Genomic DNA, 19549 nt, shown 5'->3' on the forward strand with positions numbered 1-19549 from the left:
CAGCTGCCCATGCCTAGACATCTGAGTCCCAGTGGACAGAGAGACCAGTGTTTCCTGGGCACCAGCTACACACCAGGCTACAATGTCACAGTTGTGATGAATAGGCCCACAGTCTAGGGGTCATCTGGTATGTGGGCTCCCAACCTCAGATGAGCATGAGAATTGCCTTCCTACTGGGTAAAAATTCCCAGGCCCTATCTGACCCAGTGACTTACCATCTCCAGGAATGGGACACAGGGCTTACATTACTTTTGGGCCCTCTCCCCACCCTAGCACAATGGTTAGTCATCCCTTCATGCAGCTGGATGTCATGGCTTGCACTTATAGGCCTATCTACTTATGGGGAGACTTATTTGGACTTGGCATTTCAAGGCCATCCTGGGCCACACACTGAGACTCCCATATCAGAACAACAAGCAAATCACTCATGTTAGTGTCTGCTGTGGAGGTGTTCTGCAGATGTGAATGGAGGTTTTCTGCAGATATGGAGGTGTTCTGCAGATGTGGATAGAGGTGCTCTGCAGATGTGGATGAGGTGCTCTGCAAATGTGGATGGGGGTGTTCTGCAGATGTGGATGGAGGTGCTCTGCAGATGTGGATGGAGGTGCTCTGTAGATGTGGATGAGGTGTTCTGCAGATGTGGATGAGGTGTTCTGCAGATGTGGATGGAGTTGCTCTGCAGATGTGGATGAGGTGTTCTGCAGATGTAGATGGAGGTGCTCTGCAAATGTGGATGGGGGTGTTCTGCAGATGTGGATGGAGGTGCTCTGCAGATGTGGATGGAGGTGCTCTGTAGATGTGGATGAGGTGTTCTGCAGATGTGGATGAGGTGTTCTGCAGATGTGGATGGAGTTGCTCTGCAGATGTGGATGAGGTGTTCTGCAGATGTAGATGGAGGTGCTCTGCAGATGTGGATGAGGTGTTCTGCAGATGTGGATGAGGTGCTCTGCAGATGTGGAGGTGCTCTGCAGATGTGGATGGAGGTGCTCTGCAGATGTGGATGAGGTGTTCTGCAGATGTGGAGGTGCTCTGCAGATGTGGATGGAGGTGTTCTGCAGATGTGGATGAGGTGTTCTGCAGATGTGGATGGAGGTGTTCTGCAGATGTGGATGAGGTGTTCTGCAGATGTGGATGGAGGTGTTCTGCAGATGTGGATGGAGGTGTTCTGCAGATGTGGATGGAGGTGTTCTGCAGATGTGGATGGAGGTGTTCTGCAGATGTGGATGGAGGTGCTCTGCAGATGTGGATGGAGGTGCTCTGCAAATGTGGAGGTGCTCCGCAGATGTGGATGGAGGTGTTCTGCAGACGTGGAGGCGTTCTGCAGATGTGATATATAATCAACTGACCTTAAGGAGATATCTTCAACAATGCAGTTGGATATCCTGTTATCAGCTGAAGGCTCAGGAGGAAAAACAAATTATGGAGAGGAAATTCTGTCTCAAGATAGCAGCGTCTTTTCCTGTCTGACTTCCCAGTCTGCCGAGAAGTGGACTTGACAGTCCCCATGATCATGCAAACCTGATTTCTTAGAACACACACTCATCTACCAGCAAGTAGTGATCAGCAGGCCAGAAAGCCTGATTTCCCCAGCCCCACCAGCTCCCTACCCTGCTGTGCATGGCATAGCCCTTTGCCCCCAAGGCCCCTCCTCCACTTCACTGAAGTTCTGATATCTTTGGCCAACACTGCAGACACCACACAGATCCCAGGAGAACAGGATGTTAAATCTATGACTAGCCTCACTCTATCCCCTCCCTATTTTCACAGTGGGTACCACCCCATACTTGGCAGCCATTATTAGTCAGTTCAGTCTACACACACACACACACACACACACACACACACACACACACACACACACACACACTCCATTACACCCCCCTGTTCTCTAACTACTCTGTAGTCATTTGCCTCTTCTCTTTTGAAGTGATGCAACCAAACATCACAACCTTCTAGGGCAGTGGTTCTCTACCTTCCTAATGCTGCAACCCTTTAACACAGTTCTTCATCTTGTGTTGACCCCTAAACACAAAATTATGCCATTACTACTTTATAACTTTAGGAATTGCAATGTAAATATTTGTGCTTTCCGATGCTCTTAGGTGACCCTGTGACAAGGTTATTTAATCCTCACAGGGGTCTCAACCCGCAAGTTGAGAATCACTGTTCTAGTGGCATTTTATATATATATACTTCGTTTTTTTCAGACAGAGTTGAATATGTCCTAGACTGGCCTTAAACTCAGTATATATCCACAGAAAGCTAGAACTTCTGATCTTCCTGCCTCCACCTCCCCAGTGCTGGATATTTTGGATATACACTATCATGCCAGTTTTATGGGGGACAGGAGATTCCAGGGTTTCCTGCATGCTGGGCAAGCAACCTACCAACTGAGCTGCGCGCGTGTGCGTGTGCCTGTGCGTGTGTGTGTGTGTGTGCGTGTGCCTGTGCGTGTGTGCGTGTGTGCGTGTGTGTGTGTGCCTGTGTGCCTGTGTGTGTGTGTGTGTGTGTGTGTGTGTGTGTGTGTGTGTGTGTGTGTGTGTGTATGTTGAGATGAGGGCTTACTTAGTTGCTCATACTGCCTGGAACTTCTGATCTCAAAGAATTTCTTTGCATATATGTCTCCCAACACATAACACATCCATTTGCTATTTCCTGGTCCTGTCAGGAGAGAGAAGGTAAATGACATGAAGGCAGACACTAGGTCTGCTGGGTACAATCCCATCACTGGGATCAGGGCCCAGCATATAGAGAGGCTCTATAAATAGCTGTCACATGAATAGAGTGATTCATACCAAAAGAGATCCCAGCTAAGACTTGGAATTTTATTTAATTTTTATTTTTATTAGTTTTTAAACAGGGTTTCACTGTTTGTCCTCACTGGCCCAGAGTTTACGATATGTACCAGGCTGGCCTCAAACTCACAGAGATTGAATTCTCCTGAGATTTAAAGGCATGTGCCACCATGCACAGATTTTTTTTTTAAAGATAAGGTTTCCTATAATCCATACAATCCAGAATGGCCTCAAATTCATTTATCGGCATTTATCACCACACCCAGTTCATAGATACTGAGGACTGAATTTAAGGGTTTGTGGTTTTTTGTTTGTTTTTTGTTTTTTTGAGACAGAGTTTCTTTATATAGTCTTGGAACTATCTCTGTAGAGCAGGTTGGCCTTAAACTCACAGAGATCTACCTAATTCTGCCTTCCTAGTGCTGGGACTAAAGGCGTGCGCCACCACCGTCCAGCTGTGTGTATTCTTCTCGACCAACTGGGCCACACTTGAGGCCTCAGAGGTGGGAACTCTTGTCTTTAGATTCTTTCTCATGGCACACTCCTCCAAGACCTAACTGGCAATGAAGATGTCGTCCCCCGTCCCCCGTCCCCGTCCCCCCCCCCCCTCTGAAGGACCCACTCACTGTGCAAGTTCCCTGTCTGCAGTGCTGGGGAGAGGAGCCCTGTTGGGTACTTTGTGTGGGTAGGAGGGAGAGAAGTTCCTGTACCTCTGAAGGAAAAGGAAGCAAACTAAAGCAAGAAGACAGATGGAAGATGTCAGAAGGGCCACTTGAGATTCAGAGAAGTGTTCAACTACGGGTGCCAGGAAGGAAAATATGTAGGTTTGCCTTTCTCCCAAGACTCCTGAAGAGACAAGACGTTTGGTTTCCTGCACTCTTAAGATCAAGACACAAAGCCGGGCAGTAGTGGCACAGGCCTTTAATCCTAGCACTTGGGGTAAACAGAGGCAGGTGGATCTCTGTGAGTTCAAGACCAACATGGTCTACAGAGTGAGTTCCAGGACATTCAAGACTACACAGAGAAACCCTGTCTGAAACAAACAAACAAAAATCAAGATACAATGGCTCCTGGGTTTAGTTCCCAACACCCACAAGGCAGCTCACAACTTCCTGTTAACTCCAGTTCCAGAGGACCTGATACCCTCACATAGACTTACAAGCAGGCATAACACCAATGCACACACAAAATAAAATAAATCTTTTTTAAAAAGGTCCATTCCCAAATGCTCAGTCACTTATGGAAGAATAAACATGTTTCTTCACTTGTAATCCCATCAGTTAGTGAAACTGGAGACCTGAGAGCTGAGACCAGCCTGGGCTACATAACAAGACACACACACACACACACACACACACACACACACACCTTTCTCTGTTTGATTTTTTGAGACAAGGTTTCTCAGTATAGACCTGGATGTATTGGAACTCACTCAGTATAGACCAGGCTGGTTTCAAACTCAGAGATCTGCCTGCCTCTGCCTCCCAAGTGCTGGGACTAAAGGTGTGTGCCACCACGCCTGGTCATAAGACTATCTTTAAAAAAAATTAAAGAAAGGAGGGAGTGATGGAGGGAGAAAGGGAGGGAGGGAGAGATCCTAACAGAAGATGCTATTAGAAGCCCAAAGGCACAGACTTCAGATGGAATGAGGACCCGGGTTCCCTCTAGGACACTGCTGTGTTCTATATAAATGCAGCATCTCAGGAGACAATTTGAGCTCAGGCATGACGATGGCCTTTGTCATGGTCACAAGGATGAGCTGCAGAGTCAGAGGACCCTGAGCTGTGGCCCTATACCCTAACACCCTTACCTTTTACCCAGGACCCTCATTTGTCCCCAGCTTGTCCCAGACCATAGTTTTCGGACCCCCACATGAACTTGGCCACTTCTGTCTCCCACCAAGGCCACTGAGTCTCCCTCTTCACCTCGGTGGATCTGACAAACTCCTTCACTTCCGCTGTGAAGCGGGCGGAGGGAGGATGCCTCACAAGAGAGCCCAACACCGTTAAGTGGCCATTTGATCTCTGCTGCCCTTCACCTCTCTAGTCCTGATGATGCCTCCTTTTGAACATGTCTGAAAGAAGCCCCCAAACTCCTTTGTGGTCACATGTACAGAGATGTCCGTGGTCTCCACGACACTGAAGCCACACCTCTTTCACTTATGTTGTCCCTCACGCTGATCCAAGGCTTGGGAATGCAATAGTACAAGAGGGTGCAAGGGTCCTGTTGCATGAATCGGGGATGCCTCGCACGGGGAGACTAGATGTTGTGGAGGTGGGTATGGGTGGGAAGAAAGCAAGACTCAGTCCCCAAGAGAGAAGACAGCTCAAGACGACAGTCCAAGATGACGGCCCGGGCTGGGTTCCCGAAGCATGGCAGTGGGTTGATGCAAGCCCTCATCTGGCAGGCTAAGTGACTTAGTGAGTCAGGTGTCCTCTCAGGGCCTTATCTCTCCTTCCCCAGGCCCTCTGACAGAGCTGAGACCTCAGCCTTTGTATTCTCACTTTCCTAATGCCTGTGGCCCCTAGCTCCTGCTCAGCAACTCTGTCCCACAAATTGCCCCCAACTAGCCCCAGAGGTCATCAGCAAGGGATGAGGGTGTCCAGGAGAGAGTAAGGACACTGCCCCAAATGCAGCTTTAAACTGGCAGGGGTGGGGGCAGAGAGTCAGAAATGACTGAGCTCCTGCCCTCAGTCCAGAACTCCACAGCCTCCAGGCTTTGTTTGTTGATTTGTTTTTCTGGAAGAAGGAAAGAGGGCTCAGTCATATTAAGCCTCCCTCAGCCATTTCATGCTGGGCCCCCAGCTGGGAGGAGGAGGCTGACTAAAGGGCTCTCTCAGCTAATTGCTCATTAAAGAGCATTAATGAGCTTCCCTTTGCCCCACCTCTGCCTAGAACAGTGAAGAGTCCCTACTTTGCCTAGTTCACCAGGCAGTCCCTACTGAAAAGCCAGGTGCTCCCTCTACCCGATCAGCAGGCTCTATCTCCACCAGGTCCTATACTGGACCTGGCTCTGCAGGTTCTAGCCTGGTTCTTCCCAGAGTGACACTCCTGCCCATTGCTGTCACGGGCACACACCCCCACCCCCCACCTTCTGGGTACTTACAACTTCTCCAGCAGGTAGAGTCCCAAGAAGGATCCATTTCGGAGCCCAGTAATCTTGTTGTTGCTCAAGAGCCTGAAGAGACAGGAAGAACGTAGATACACCACGTTAGAAGGTAGACTGTTTAAAGGGCTGATGGAGTGGGCCCCAGGTTCCCAAGATGGCCATGCTGCGCCGTGTAAACGCCACCGTCTGCAGTTACACAGCTGGCATCCCACCTGCCACTCTAGAGGGTGGCAGGGAGAAGCTGATGGACAGTCCAGCCACGGAGAGAGCCTCAAGTCCTGTGTTTCGGCCAAAGACGCAGTGAAGGATACACACTGGATGTGACTTGAGACGGGGCTGGGGAGATGCTAACTCATGATGGCCGCTTTCCACTCTGGAAAGTGATGACCATGCCTGCCGCAGCTCTGTCCTTGCAGAGAAGCCCTCCCTCAATCCAAAACCGAGAGAGAGTGATGGGGAAGAATGACCTCATCTGGGCCAGGCGTGGAAGAGGAGCCCTGAAGCCCTTCGTGGAGGCACACTCCTTTAATCCCAATGCTTGGGGAGTAGAGGCAAAAACAGCAAGAGCCTCAGGTCATCCTCGGCTACATAATCAGTTTGAGGCCAGCCTGGGCTACCTGGGACCCAGTCTCAAAAACAAAACACAGAGTTGGTGGTGCACACCTTTAATCGCAGCACTCGGGAGGCAGAGACGGGCAGATCTCTGTGAGTTCAAGGCCAGCCTGGTCTACAGAGTGAGTTCCAGGACAGCCTCCAAAGCTACAGAGAAACCCTGTCTTGAAAAACAAACAAACCATGGAGGAGAAGACCCTGGTGGAAGAGAACTTTCCAACACTCTCCTTGGGGTCAAGGACTCCACAGGAAGGTGACCATTCTGGGCCATCAAGGTCTCCAGTTCAGAGGGGTGTACTGTCACTGAGTCCTTGCCTCCCCAACCCGTAGAGACTGACGGAGCCTTGGATCAGACAGAAGGCTAGGCCTCCCCTTCGCAGTGTCTGCTCTGACTTTTGTTTAGTTTCTGTTCTGGGGGAGGCTCCAGTCTCATCTTTGCCCACTCAACCTCTCTCTCCCAGACTTCTTATAGGGAGGATGGAGTTCCAGACCAGTTAAAGGGCTCAACCCTCCAGTTAACTGCTTAGTAGAAAGTTTTAATGAGGCCTCTCAACCCGAACTCCTGGCATCCCTGGGCTGAAGCAAAGGGCTTCCCTTTCTTTGCTCTACTCTTAGTAATGGAAAACTCACTGCAAGGCCCAAAGTACAAACCTCAAGATGTCTCGGGAGCAGACAGCCTCTGTGCTCTATGGTATACAGAGGAAAGGGGCCAGGAACCAAATGCAGAAGAGCTGTCAAGGAGACCCACCACCCCACAAGCCTCATGGGAGGGAGAGAGGGAGGGAGGGAGGGAGGGAGGGAGGGAGAGAGGGAAGGAGGGAGGGAGGGAGGGAGAGAGGGAAGGAGGGAGGGAGGGAGAGAGGGAAGGAGGGAGGGAGGGAGGGAGAGAGGGAGGGAGGGAAGGAGGGAGGAAGGGAGTGAGGGACCCCAGGTCCAGACTGACTGTCCAGGGCCTTTGGAATTCTAGGTAAGTACTCCACCACTGGGCTACAGTGCAGACCGTACACTGGCGAGGGTAGAGGCAAGAGTGTCGGGGGTGGGGGGTGGGGGGCATCTCCGGGTTAGTGGAAAGGGGTAGACACCTCATCTCTTTCTTCTCCCTCCAGATAGAGTGCTCCCAACTTCCAGTACAGTCCAATAGTCCTCCCAAGGGTGACAAGGGGATGTTTTCCAGCAGAAGAATGACTTAGGGGAAATTACTGGGTTTCCAACATCACACACACACACACACACACACACACACACACACACACACACACACACATTCCATCTTGATATTTCAAAAAACCACATCATAGTTAGCAGCTGTGAACTGCAAAGCTGTAACTGGCATGGGAAAGCTGAGACAGGAGGCTCCAGAACAGAAGGAGAGCATCCAGTACGGGGCACACCATCTCAAAACATCCAGTACGGGGCACACCATCTCAAAACATCCAGTACAGAGCACACCATCTCAAAACATCCACTACGGAGCACACCATCTCAAAACATCCACTGCAGAGCACACCATCTCAAAACAAAACAGACAGAACCCCAAAAACATTTCACTACAGAACTGAGCTGCAGCTCGGAGGAAGAACACAGAGAACGTATGTACTCATCGTGCTCCAGGAGCCGAAGTCAATCCTAACACACATGGCAAAACCAAAACAAAATCCGAAGGGCTCCTCAAACAGGAACAATTCAGAGCTTCTTAGCAAGCTCCCCTTCTTTATTCTATGGATAAGGGTGTCAGCACAGGGCTCCTATTCACAGAGAGCAGTAAGGCTCAAGCTTGGAAAATGGATGTTACCTTGGAGTGGGAAGCAGGTCTGAGTTCTGCAGAATGTCTGAGGATTGAGGATTCCAGTTGAAAAAACATTGACATTAAAAATCCTACACTAGGCAACATGGTGGTGCATGCCTTAAATCCCAGCACTCAAGAGGGACGGGCAAAGGCAGGCAGATCTCTGTGAGTTTCCAGGCCTTGGGTCATTGAAGGCATACACAGTGGGGCACTCTCTCAAGATAGATGGATAGATAGATAGATGATAGATAGATAGATAGATTGATTGACAGAAAGATGTTAGATGATTGATAGATTGATAGAGATAGATGATAGATAGATAGATAGATAGATAGATAGATAGATAGATAGATAGATATAGACAGACAGACAGACAGATAGATAGAAGTAGATCTTGGACTGGAGAGATGGCTCAGCAGTTAAGAGCACTTCCTGCTTTTACAGTGTAGCTGGGTTGAGTTCCCAGCACCCAGCAGCTCACAGCCATGCATAATTCTAGTTCCAAGGGGATCCAATGCCTTCTTGTGGCTTCTGTGGGTAGCAGGCACCCAAGTGGTACGTATACATACACACATGTAGGCAAAACACAACACAAAATAAAGCATATTTTTTAGTCTTAAAAAAAGGCGCATCTTTAGACCAGGTATGGTAGTGCACACCTTTAACCCCAGCACTTGGGAGGCAGAGGCAGGTGGATCTCTGAATTCCAAGCCATCCAGGGTTACTACTAAGACTACCTCAAAATAAGTAAGTAAATAAATAAATCTGAAAAACAAACTGATTTTCTTAGCCCTCACTCAGGGCTAGTAAGATGGCTCAGTGGCTAGAGGTACTTGCTGCCAAGCCAGATGACCTGAGTTTGATCCCTAGTTTCAACCTAGGCGGGGGAGAGGATGACTCCTGCAAGTTGCCCTCTGACCTCCGCATGCACACCACACCCACATACATAAATGTAGGGGAAGTCCTGGACAAACAAAGTGGTCGCTCGCCCCTTTTCCTGTTTTCCTCCCTCTCCCTCTTCTTCCCTCCGCTCCTTGCATTCTCCTCTAAAAAAATAAAAAGTATTGTGTGTGCACAAGGAACACGCCATGTCAGAGGTCAACTTGCAGAAGTTGGGTTTTCTCCTACCACGTGGGCTCTGGGACCAGGCGTGGTGGTAAGTGCCCTGACCCTTTGGGCGGTCTTGCCAGCCCTGTTTCCTCCTCTTTTCTTATTTTATTATCCTTAATTATGTGTATGTGTATCTGTTGTGTGGGTGTGCGCAGGTGTGTGCAGGCCAGAAGAGTTGGATCTATCTCCTGGAGTCGGAGTTACAGGGCATGTAAGCCACCTGGTATGGGTGCCAGGAATTGAACTCTGGTCCTCTGGAAGAGCAGACTTAGTCCCTCCAGCCTCTGTGTTTCCTTCTCTTTTGAGACAGGCAGGGTCTTGCTTCATAGTCTGCTGTCCTGGAACTCATGATCTTTGTGACTCTATCACATGCTAGGATTAAGACATGAGACACCTCACCAGGCTAAACATGCTTTCTAATAAACAATTATCTTACATACTCCCAGATATATATATTCATACTCCCAAATTCCCAAAATGAGCACCTGAGGTCCCAAGTAAAGAATCCTGTTCAGAGGGGCTCATAAGTGATAATGGGGTCTTCACATTTCCATCAGTCCTAACCTCTCTCATATATCCCAAACATTTAATGGAGCCGGCCCATAGAAATGCAATGTGAACCACATGTGTAAATTTAAATTTTCTATCAGTCACATTTTAAAGCTTAAAGCTAATTTTAATAGAATCTGATTTAATCCAACATACCCAGACCCTTTTCACTTCAATAAATAATCTATTTTCATGGCTAATTGGGTATTTTATTTCTTTGTGCGTAACAAAGCTTTGTAATCTGGAGTGTATCGTATTCCACTAGCATATCTCAGTTCAGAGCAACCACACTCTAAATGTGTGCGACTAACATTGCAGGGTTCAGGAGCACTGCAAAAGATGGGGGCCAGCCAGTGAAACAGACCAGGATGGAACTCAGGACCACAAAGACTCATCTCTTAGCCTGGCCAGCTCCCGACCACATCCCACCAATTCTGCAAAGACAAAGACTTCTGCAAAGAGGAGTTGGCCTCTTCTCTATATTCCTCTGTGCTGGAGACAGCTGCGATCCAGATTCTGGCTTGACCAGTACACATGTCATCCCCTGCAATCTTAAAACTCACATTTTCTTTTTTTAGATGCAGACAGCACGATCCCGATCTCCACGCACACAAAGGCGGGCATCAGACAAACCGCTCTCATCCTTCCCAATGCCCCGACCCAGGTGGCAGTACCCACTTCCAACAGACTCAGGCAGATGCCCATGTGGTTTGAGCCCTCAAATACCCAGAACTGGACTTTTTGCTTTAACTCCCCTGAGCAGGTCAAGGAATTTTAGTTTAAACCCGCATCATCCAGAGAGTGTTTGTGGGTTTGTTTTGTTTTGTTTTGTTTTGTTTTTTCTCTCAAGTGTGTGGATATAGGAATTTATTTTTTTGCTGGTGCAGGAGATGGAACCTAGGATTTTGTGTACACTGTGCTCTCAGGTCTGGAGATGTCACAGGCACGTGAAAATCTGGGAGTCGCAGAGCTGGTGGTGGGGTGGGTGAACACAGACACACGCACAGCTCCATCCAGTGGGAAGAAAAATGTTCCCACCATTGTTGACTGTGTCGTGGCAAGAAAACCGGGAAGCAGCCCCGGTGGAGGAGGGAGCTATGTCCCCCATAGCTCCATCCAGCTGTTCTAGATCCAGTGCCAACCTGGGCTTTCTTTAAACTCCCCAGTCACATCGCTCCTCAGGCTATACTGCTCTCACACTACTGCGAGCCAGGCTGGCAAATCCCTTCCAACCGCACTAACCCTACAGGTCCCACAGAGACCTGGCTAAGCAGCTTTAACTCTGGCCCCACCCACCCCTCCTGCCCTCAGCTCATACTTTCAATGGGAAAGACGGCCAATCCCTGGGGTCCCTTCTTCTCTACTCCAGGGTTTGAAATCTGGCCAAACATCGGTTACACCAAGGCCATTCCAGAATCCTCTCCGGGTTGGGGTCCTATTTTCGGGAGGGCAGTGAACAGAGGAAGTGCCAATGAGGAGACCAATGGAGCAAGTGGCTGGCGTCCCAGAGAGCCCTTGTGGCCTCTGGGTAGCCACAGGAACTCACCAGATACCACTCCCACATCAGAAGTGACCTTGAAGGACTCGTGTGGACCCTGCTCTATGGGACGTGGAAGCAACATGTGCCGACACCGAAAGGTTCTCACGTGCCCGAGAAAGTCAATGTATGTTCAGTCTCCCTTCTCAGGTCCAACAGACTGGACAGTGAGGACCCACGCTCCCTAGGGTTCAGAGAGCCAGTGGTTTAGGCCTTCGCCGGCTTTGTGAGGTATGGGAAAGCCCTGTCACCAATGCCTGCTGCTGGTGTGTGGTAAGGTAGCTGAGCAGTGACTGGGAGGGAGGTTGTTTTCCTACCGATAAACTATGCTGCACCATCTGGGTCTAACCTGAGCTCCCAGGTTGTCCTATAGGATGGAGTTCAGGGCCTCTGGGTATTTCTAGGGTCTAATAAAGTACCTGAAACCTAAAACCAGCACCTCTAGGGCACAAATGCTATGCTGGTGTGTAACTGGGTGTTAAAGCAGTTGTCTAGTATGTTCGAGGTCCTGCATCTGATTCCCCAGCATAAATGAATACATGAATAAATAAATAAATGCTACGGATTGGACATTCGCAAATGCTTAATTTGCATGACTATCAAATGTCATACTTTATCAGTGAATAATGAGTATTGCATTTAAAGAAGGATACAGGCAAGGGACTGGAGAGATGGCTCAGCAGTTGGGCACACTGGCAGCTCTGCCGGAGGATGAAGGTTCAATTCCCAGCACCCATAGGGCAGCTCACAACTGTCTATAACTCCAGTTCCAGGGGACCTGACAGCTTCACACCAATGCACATAAAATAAAGTTAAATAAATTATTATTTTTTAAATGAAGGCTATAGGCCAACGCCTGCCCTTCCACGGCTTCCTTTCTCTTTCTCTTGGACAGGCAAGGTGCCCTGCCCGTTCCTGGGTTTCTTTACCACCTCTGTGCTTGACTGCAAGCCTGAACTCAGGTCACAGAAGAGTCAGGTGGATCTTCTTTTTCCAGCCCTGTCCAGACCAACCGAGACACGGAGCAAGCCAAAGACAGCCATGGATCAAGGCCAAAGAGTCGCTGTCTCATCCTGACTCCTGCCTACTGGCTTTCCTCTAAGTGAACTTTTCTTGTAGGTCTTGTCTCCTTCCTCTAATTATCTCTTCAAGGCACACGACTTGCTAAGGGGTGAGCAAAACCAAGGTGTTTAGGCTTAGATGGGAAAGGAATGGGTTTGGGCTTTAAAACTGAAGCTACAGGCAGAAACCTCAGACAGAGTGCTACAGGTGTTAGCGGAAGGTGATGAGGGGGACTTGGTGGGGATTTTGTGGTTCCAAACTCTTGCTGGAACACAAGAAACAGTGTCTGCTATAACTATCCACACCTAGACTTTCAGAGAAGCAGTCTACGGGGGAAGGGGTGGGGGTGGGGAGGTGGTGAAGGGAGGAGGAGAAGAAGGTAATTCCTTCCTTCCTCCCTCCCTTCCTCCCTCCCTCCCTCCCTTCCTCCCTCCCTCCCTCCCTCCCTTTCTTCCTTCCTCCCTTCCTTCCTTCCTTCCTTCCTTTCTTCCCTCCCTCCCTTCTTTCTTTCTCTCTCTCCTTCCTTCCTTCCTTCTTTCTTTCTTTTTTCTGAGACAGGGTTTCTCTGTAGCTTTGGAAGCTGTCCTGAACTCACTCTGTAGACCAGACTGGCCTCAAACTCACCGAGATCCACCTGCCTCTGCAGTGCTACGATCAAAGGTGTGCGCCACCATCTCCTGGTTTGGGAGGGACTTTCAATCTACTTTAAGGACTACGAGTTACCACCATGATATAAAATCCTATCAGTGAGATTCAAGCTCGTGGAGGTGGAAAGTTCTCCTCCTTCAAAATGCAAACAGAGCAGGTGACATAAAGGGTCTTGCATTTGATACTCAAACAGTCAATACATACATAAATCCCAATGGGCTAATTTTCCATTCCCTTTTCATTGATTTCGGAGACGGGGTTTCCCTGTGCAGCCCAGGCTGTACTTGATCCTCCTGCCTCAGAGGGAGCAGCACCACACTTACTTACTTACTTGCTTACATAGAAGTTAGTCCCCCAGGCTCTCCTCCCTGATGTTAATTTGGAGCCCACATCTGCCCAGCACTGGGCAGCTGAATCTTCTCAGTATCCAAAGCTGTAAGTACCCTGGGACAAAGAGCATGTCTGTCACCTCTTTCAGGGGACTGGATGAGAGTAGACACTGGCTGAGTGACAAGGGGGCAAGAGGGGCTCCCAGGAAGGGGGAGCTCCATGGGGAGGAGCTCAACACAGAGCCAGCTGCCCCAAGCCAGATTCCTTCCCCCTCCCATTCCTGTTCCACTATGCTACCCCGCCCTATCTTTAGGACAGAACATCCCTCCTCTCCCCAGGTACGTGGAACCACTTCTCCCCATCCGCAAGTGCAGCAGACTGTTGGCAGATGGTTCGGGAAAGGTAATGAAGACCTGGAGAATTGATTTACAGACCAAGGGTTTATACTTCCTGGACCAGGGTGTCTTCAAATGCTCTGTGGGGTACTTTACACAGTTGTCCCCCAACTCACTTGCACTAGTTTAGTCATTACTAGGGGAAGCGAGCCCCTTTCCCTGAATGATGAAAGACAGAGTGGATGGATATGTCTTGTCCCCAGGACACCTAACTGCAGTGCATGCCCAATCTGTCTGCCTGTCCTTGGACCTGTCCATCCCAGAGTGGGAGTGGGCTGAGGATGCTTGCTGGGTGGGCAATTCTGACTCTAAATAAGGGTGGGAGGGGTGGGGAGCTGGGGGTGCTTCTTATCTATCTTTTCTCTTGTTACAGATTGGCTTGGAGATTGTTCATTGTTTTGTTTTTAAAGACACACACCTTTAATTCCAGAACTCTGTAGGCAGAGGGATTTAGAAGCCAACTTGGGTCTATACCCTTGGAAGCCAGAAGAGAGTGTGCTGTCCCCTGGAGTAAACTCAGGTCCTCTGCAAGAGCAGCAAGGGCTCTTTTCCTCCAGCCAGCTCTCCTTCGCTCTGCTTTGATTTTTTTTTTTTGAGATTAAAGTCTTACTCTGTAGCCCAGGTTGGCCTTAAACTGGCGATCCTCCTACCTCAGCCTCTGGGGTTCTGGTGTTTCAAGTGTGGCACACCATATCCAGGTACTATCATAGCTATTGGCAATGATAAAACACTTCCATTGGGTGTGGTGGCACACAGATTTAATCTCAATACTGGAGAGGTAGAAGCAGAGGCAGAGGCAAGTTTAAGGCCAACCCGATCTACATAGACAGTTTAGGCCACCAGGGCTATGCCAGCCAGTGCTACGTAGTGAGCCCCTGTCTCAAAAAACAAAAACAAAACAAAAGTTGTTTTTTAAGTTTCCTTCTGTCTACCATCTTTTTCTATCTCAGCAACCCAACTCAAGTGCAGAAAGGGAGAGCTACGTTTTGGAGCACCTTCAATCACTCAAATTCTAGTGTTCCCTGCTTCTTCATGCTACCTGGGGACCTGAGAGATCAGGAACGCTCCCAGAGGCCTGGGAGGCTTCACAGTTCTCTCTGTCCTGATTGCTCTGAAGTCACCTGCAGAGGCCGCAGGGAGCCCTAGGGTCTGGAGGACCCTTTGTGATCTGGGGAGGGACAGAGTTCTGCACAGGGGACCCTGGCCCTTATCAGCCTTTCCCACCCTGGAGCTGGAGTTTCCTCCAGCCTAAAGCACATGATTGGACCTCCCCACACAATTCCCAGCAAGGCAGGAGGCCTGGCAGCTGTGAGGGCTGCGGGAGAGGGGCGCCCATTCCTCCCCTTTCCTTTCCAGCTGGGAGACGTCTGGCTTCTCTACTCGGGGCTACAACTCCCTCCTCAGGTCACTCCATAGCTTGCCCTCACCTGGGCCCATCCATCTTGCATACCCCGTTGTGCCCCCATCCTGTCTTCCCTGACTCCCAGGGGGAGAGGGAGCAAGGGCTGGGGGAGTAGGACCTCAGGGTCAGCTCACTCCAGTTTCTCTCTCCACTTTGCCCTCCCCCTCCGTGGTCCAGTCCTGAAAGCAAAGGAATGTTCTGGAGTTTGGGAAGGATGGGGGCCCCTCGGAGGAGGGAGGAAGGGGAGGAGGCAACTCGGTCCTGTCAGTGTCTGAGCCCTAAATAGAACAGAGCAGCCAGGCTAGGGGAATGAAAATAAACAGCCCCTCTCAGAGGCCTTCCTGATGGTCTCCCAGCCCAGCCATTTCCCTTCTCTTTTTCCCCTCTCCTCCCTATGCGGCCTCTCCCTAAGGGGGAATGGGAGAGTTACTGCTTCTGGGCAAGCTGTGTGGCAATGGGGAGCTCCCCTACCCTCTCTGGGCTTTGGTGAGGAAGCCCACCAGAGGCTAAATGGAGTGGAAAGACCTGGATCAACTTAAAAGCAGAAGAGGGTCTTATCCCAATGACACATGCGTGGGATACACTTAGAAACAGTTTTAAAAATCTGACCCCAAATATAAGAGTCAACCTACAGAGGGTTCACATTACAACTAGTTTGCCTGCACTTTAGGGGGAGATTCTCAGGCTCACCATCAAGGACTAGGTTGTCACACCCTTCACCAATTCCACAGAGTCCAGAGAGAGTCCATGCACATGTCCTGATTAATCCAGGCAAATGACCCATTCCAGTGACCCCCCCTAACCATGCCCTGGTACCATTTGGGGCTGAAGTGTATGTATGTCTTTGAGAGCCGGCCTAAGGGGTCCCAATCTCTTCAATGCAGTAAATAATGCAATCCAAATCCTGGGGGTTCTGCTCTCTTCACAGGGCTCCCCTGAAACAGGACCACGCATTGCACCCTAATGTCTGGCACCAGGAGTCTGAAGGATAGGGGTTCTCAAGGCCACAGAGTAGGGGCAGTCAAAATCTCTGGCACCTAGGCTGCCACCTACCGCCCCTCATGATGATGCATGGGAGGAGTCAGGGGAGGAGGCCCTGGGATTCCTCCTGGCTCCTCACTTGGGATAGGCAAAGGGTCCAGGGGCTTCTGAGGTGAGAATAAGACATTCACCCTGGAGGGCTTGGGAGTGTGCTAGACTCAAACCTCCCTCATCTCCTCATCTCTGGCCTCTTCCCTCCTTTCTTTCCTTCTTTCTCTCCACTCTCCCCCTCCCCCTCCCCTGCTCACAAAAGCTCTCTGTACACAGCCACTTCCTCTGGCCGCTGTCTCAGAGCCCAGACCTTATGAGAACCATATGGGGGAAGAGAGGGTAGAAGAGAAGGGGGTGGGGAGGCAGGCTGGGCCCGCCCCTCTCGCCAGCATCTTTCCACTGCCCTCAGGCTGTGTGCCTGGTGGTTGGCACACTTTGCCCCACACTCTGCTAACCAGATCCTGGTGCTTGCACTGCCTGAATCCCAGGCCAGAGCTGAGAGTTCCAAGGGTAATCTTTGCAAAAGAGCCACCTCCCTGAGGCAGGGGCATCGACAGAGTCCATCCCTAAGGGGCTTCCCCCACCTCTCCCTACCTTGGACCATCAGACTCCCGGCATGATCACTCAGCTAGTGCTGGGCACATCTGTGCAGACAGCCCCGTCTGCCCTGCACAGGGGCATCTGTGGTAGGCTGAGCAGGTTGCTATTCTGAGGGAATGAGCAGTGACACAGCCCATGCCTGTCCCTGCCTTACTTGGCCTGAAATGTTTCCAGGTTAAAAGGGCTTTGGTCCTGCTGGAGGGAGAAAAATGGATTTTTAAATGTAGAGTCTGTGTCTACTGGATCCCAAGTATGACAGGTCATACTTGGTATGATACCAGGTCATACCAAGACCCTCATCTGGTAAAAACATTGAGACTCTACTAGTTAATCCCACACTGATCCACCTAGGGATCCCTCTAATCTCTCCAGCATCAGCTACAAAGCCTTAAGAGGTGAGCCCTGGCTTGTTGATCTCTAAGACCCTTTTCAGTGCAGATGAAGTAGGAATTTATGGCACCGGCTCTTGTCCTCTGAGGTCCTCCTGGGGAAGATTTCCTTTTGCAGTTATCTTTTATCTGTCCTTCCTGGAATCCCTTATTCTCAGGCCTCCTCCCCCATCTACCTCTCAGAGCTAAGGACCAGAAAGCAGGCCTTTAGCCACTGCCCAGGTTGGAGAGGTTCCCATTCACAGCAAAATCCTCCCCACCATAAGCCTCCTACCCTAGGACCTTTCCCCTCAGAGAGCGGGCTCAGAAAGGCCCCAGCTCTGGGCATCTGTGCCCACAGCTGCCCCGCAGACTGGACTGTGAGGCTGGGGGTGGGGTGAGAAACGGATCAGGAAGGAAGCCAAGGGCTCTGCTTTCCTGGAAAACTGCAAATGAAAGTCCACCATGGGGGACACAAAGCAAGGGGTGGGGGAGGGGACCTGCAGTCCACCAGAACAGAAGGCAGGAGTGGAGCTAACAGGGCGGGGGAAGGATTTTTCAATGAGGTAAACAGGACTGTTCAGGGGAGCCTCCCCCCCCAGCAGACAGGGACCTTATCTGGCACTTGGAGTCCTAGCCCTAAGTGTCTGCCAGGCTTCTATCTTGAGGGCTCCTGTGACTGGAAGCTGGGGACCCATTCTGGAGGGGAGAAGGTCCTCAGTGGGAATGTAGCAAATGTCTCGGAGGGAGGACACAGCCACAATGCAAAAACAGCTGGATCAAGTCCTGCTGCTCAACCCGGTGACAAGCTAAAAAAAAAAAAAAAGAAAAAAAGGAAAATCTGTGTGGAAAAAAGAACAGAGGAGTTAGGGTGAAATGAACACTCTGCATTGTTTGAGACAGGGTCTCCCTATGTAGCCCAGGATGGCTTGGAACTTACCGTCCTCTGGATCACAAGCATCACCCTGCATTCGGCACTTATAAGGGGGTCTCCACGCTCTTGGCATGGAATGGAGGAAGCAGCAACCCCTTGCCAGCCCTTCTCTCTCATCTCAAGATGCATTTTGGGGTGCGACAGTATGCTTGGACTGACTCTCAAGGAAGGCTTGCCTACCTTCTACAGAGAAGGCCCTGGGTCTTTTCCCTTCAGAGACTGCTGGCCCGGGGTGAGGGACCATCAGGATCATAAACGTGAAAAGCTAAGAAAAACATCTGGAGGGAGATTCAGATTCCATCCCACTCCAGACTGATGGATGAGTGGGCTTCCCTGTTCTGTCCTTAGCACTGTTCTGCCGGGTGGGGACCAGTCTCTTTGGAAGGCACTGCAAGCCAGCTAGGTGATGGCCTGAGAGGAGAGGGGAACCGTTCCTCAAGGGAGGGCTTGAGGCTGGCTGGGGCAGGAGAGTAAGTTGAGTCTGCTGCTACTCTGTCATAATATATTCTCACCAAGAACTGGTCTCACTCCTTTGAGTGGCGTCCATGGGAATTAGCCATGGCTGGAAAGCATTAGTTGCCAAATCATTCTAAGATGTACTGCAAAACCACTTTTCTATGCCCCCCTTTCCTTCTGCCTTGACCATGTTAGGATTCCCTAATCCCCACCAGCAGACATACAAGAGACAGCTCCCACACACGTGAGTGTGCAGAGACGCAGGAGCGTGTGCGATTACACAAATCACCCCCACCCCCAGCTGAACCATCGCTGTGCAGCTGTGTGACATAAACGTCGAAGCAGCTATTCCTCACGGCAAAGCCTTTTTCTCCTCCAGAACTAAGTAGGCTGGGAATGCCCAAGCCTTCTAGGACCCTTAAGCGTTACTGGACACTCAAACCCACTGGGAAAAATCTTAGCAGTCACTGCCACCTCCCTACCTCCCCCCCTCCCCGTCCCCCCGATCCCCGCCCCCCCACCTCCCGCCAGCTTGCCTCCAGGCAGGAGAAGGGAGAAATGCCACCTCCACTACAAGGCACACAGGCGTGTGCATGCACACACCCCAGCTGGAGAAAATGCAGGCCAGCTGGCTAACATCACAGGCTGACCAGTTGTGTCCTGTCAGGAAGCCGGCAGCCTCTGAACCCACCAGAGGACTTACTGTATTGTTCTGGGGACAATCGAATAGATGAGGACAGCCTCATTTCTGGGCGAGGGGTGGTTGGAGAAACAGTTGCCTCCGGGGTCAGGATGACAGGGAAGGGGAGGCGGTTTTTAGGCGG

At 50.4% G+C, this 19549-nt stretch overlaps 1 protein-coding gene across 2 annotated transcripts in view; it reads right to left on the reverse strand.

Annotated features, from left to right (window-relative positions):
- The window catches only part of Adgra2 (adhesion G protein-coupled receptor A2), a 42235-nt gene that overhangs the window by 21356 nt on the left and 1330 nt on the right, over positions 1-19549 (reverse strand). The window contains exons 2-3 of one of the 2 annotated variants that reach the window (XM_040731740.1): positions 5902-5973; positions 1347-1392 (exon numbers count right to left, since the gene is read on the reverse strand). In XM_040731740.1, the coding sequence (XP_040587674.1) occupies positions 1347-1392; positions 5902-5938 (83 nt within the window). In that variant the 5' untranslated portion in view covers positions 5939-5973. The remainder of the gene's footprint in view (positions 1-1346; positions 1393-5901; positions 5974-19549) is intronic. The other variant, XM_005066583.3, reaches the window with a different exon arrangement.

This window comes from Mesocricetus auratus, unplaced genomic scaffold (genome assembly GCF_017639785.1).
Source record: "Mesocricetus auratus isolate SY011 unplaced genomic scaffold, BCM_Maur_2.0 Super-Scaffold_100026, whole genome shotgun sequence".
Classification (NCBI taxonomy): domain Eukaryota; kingdom Metazoa; phylum Chordata; class Mammalia; order Rodentia; family Cricetidae; genus Mesocricetus; species Mesocricetus auratus.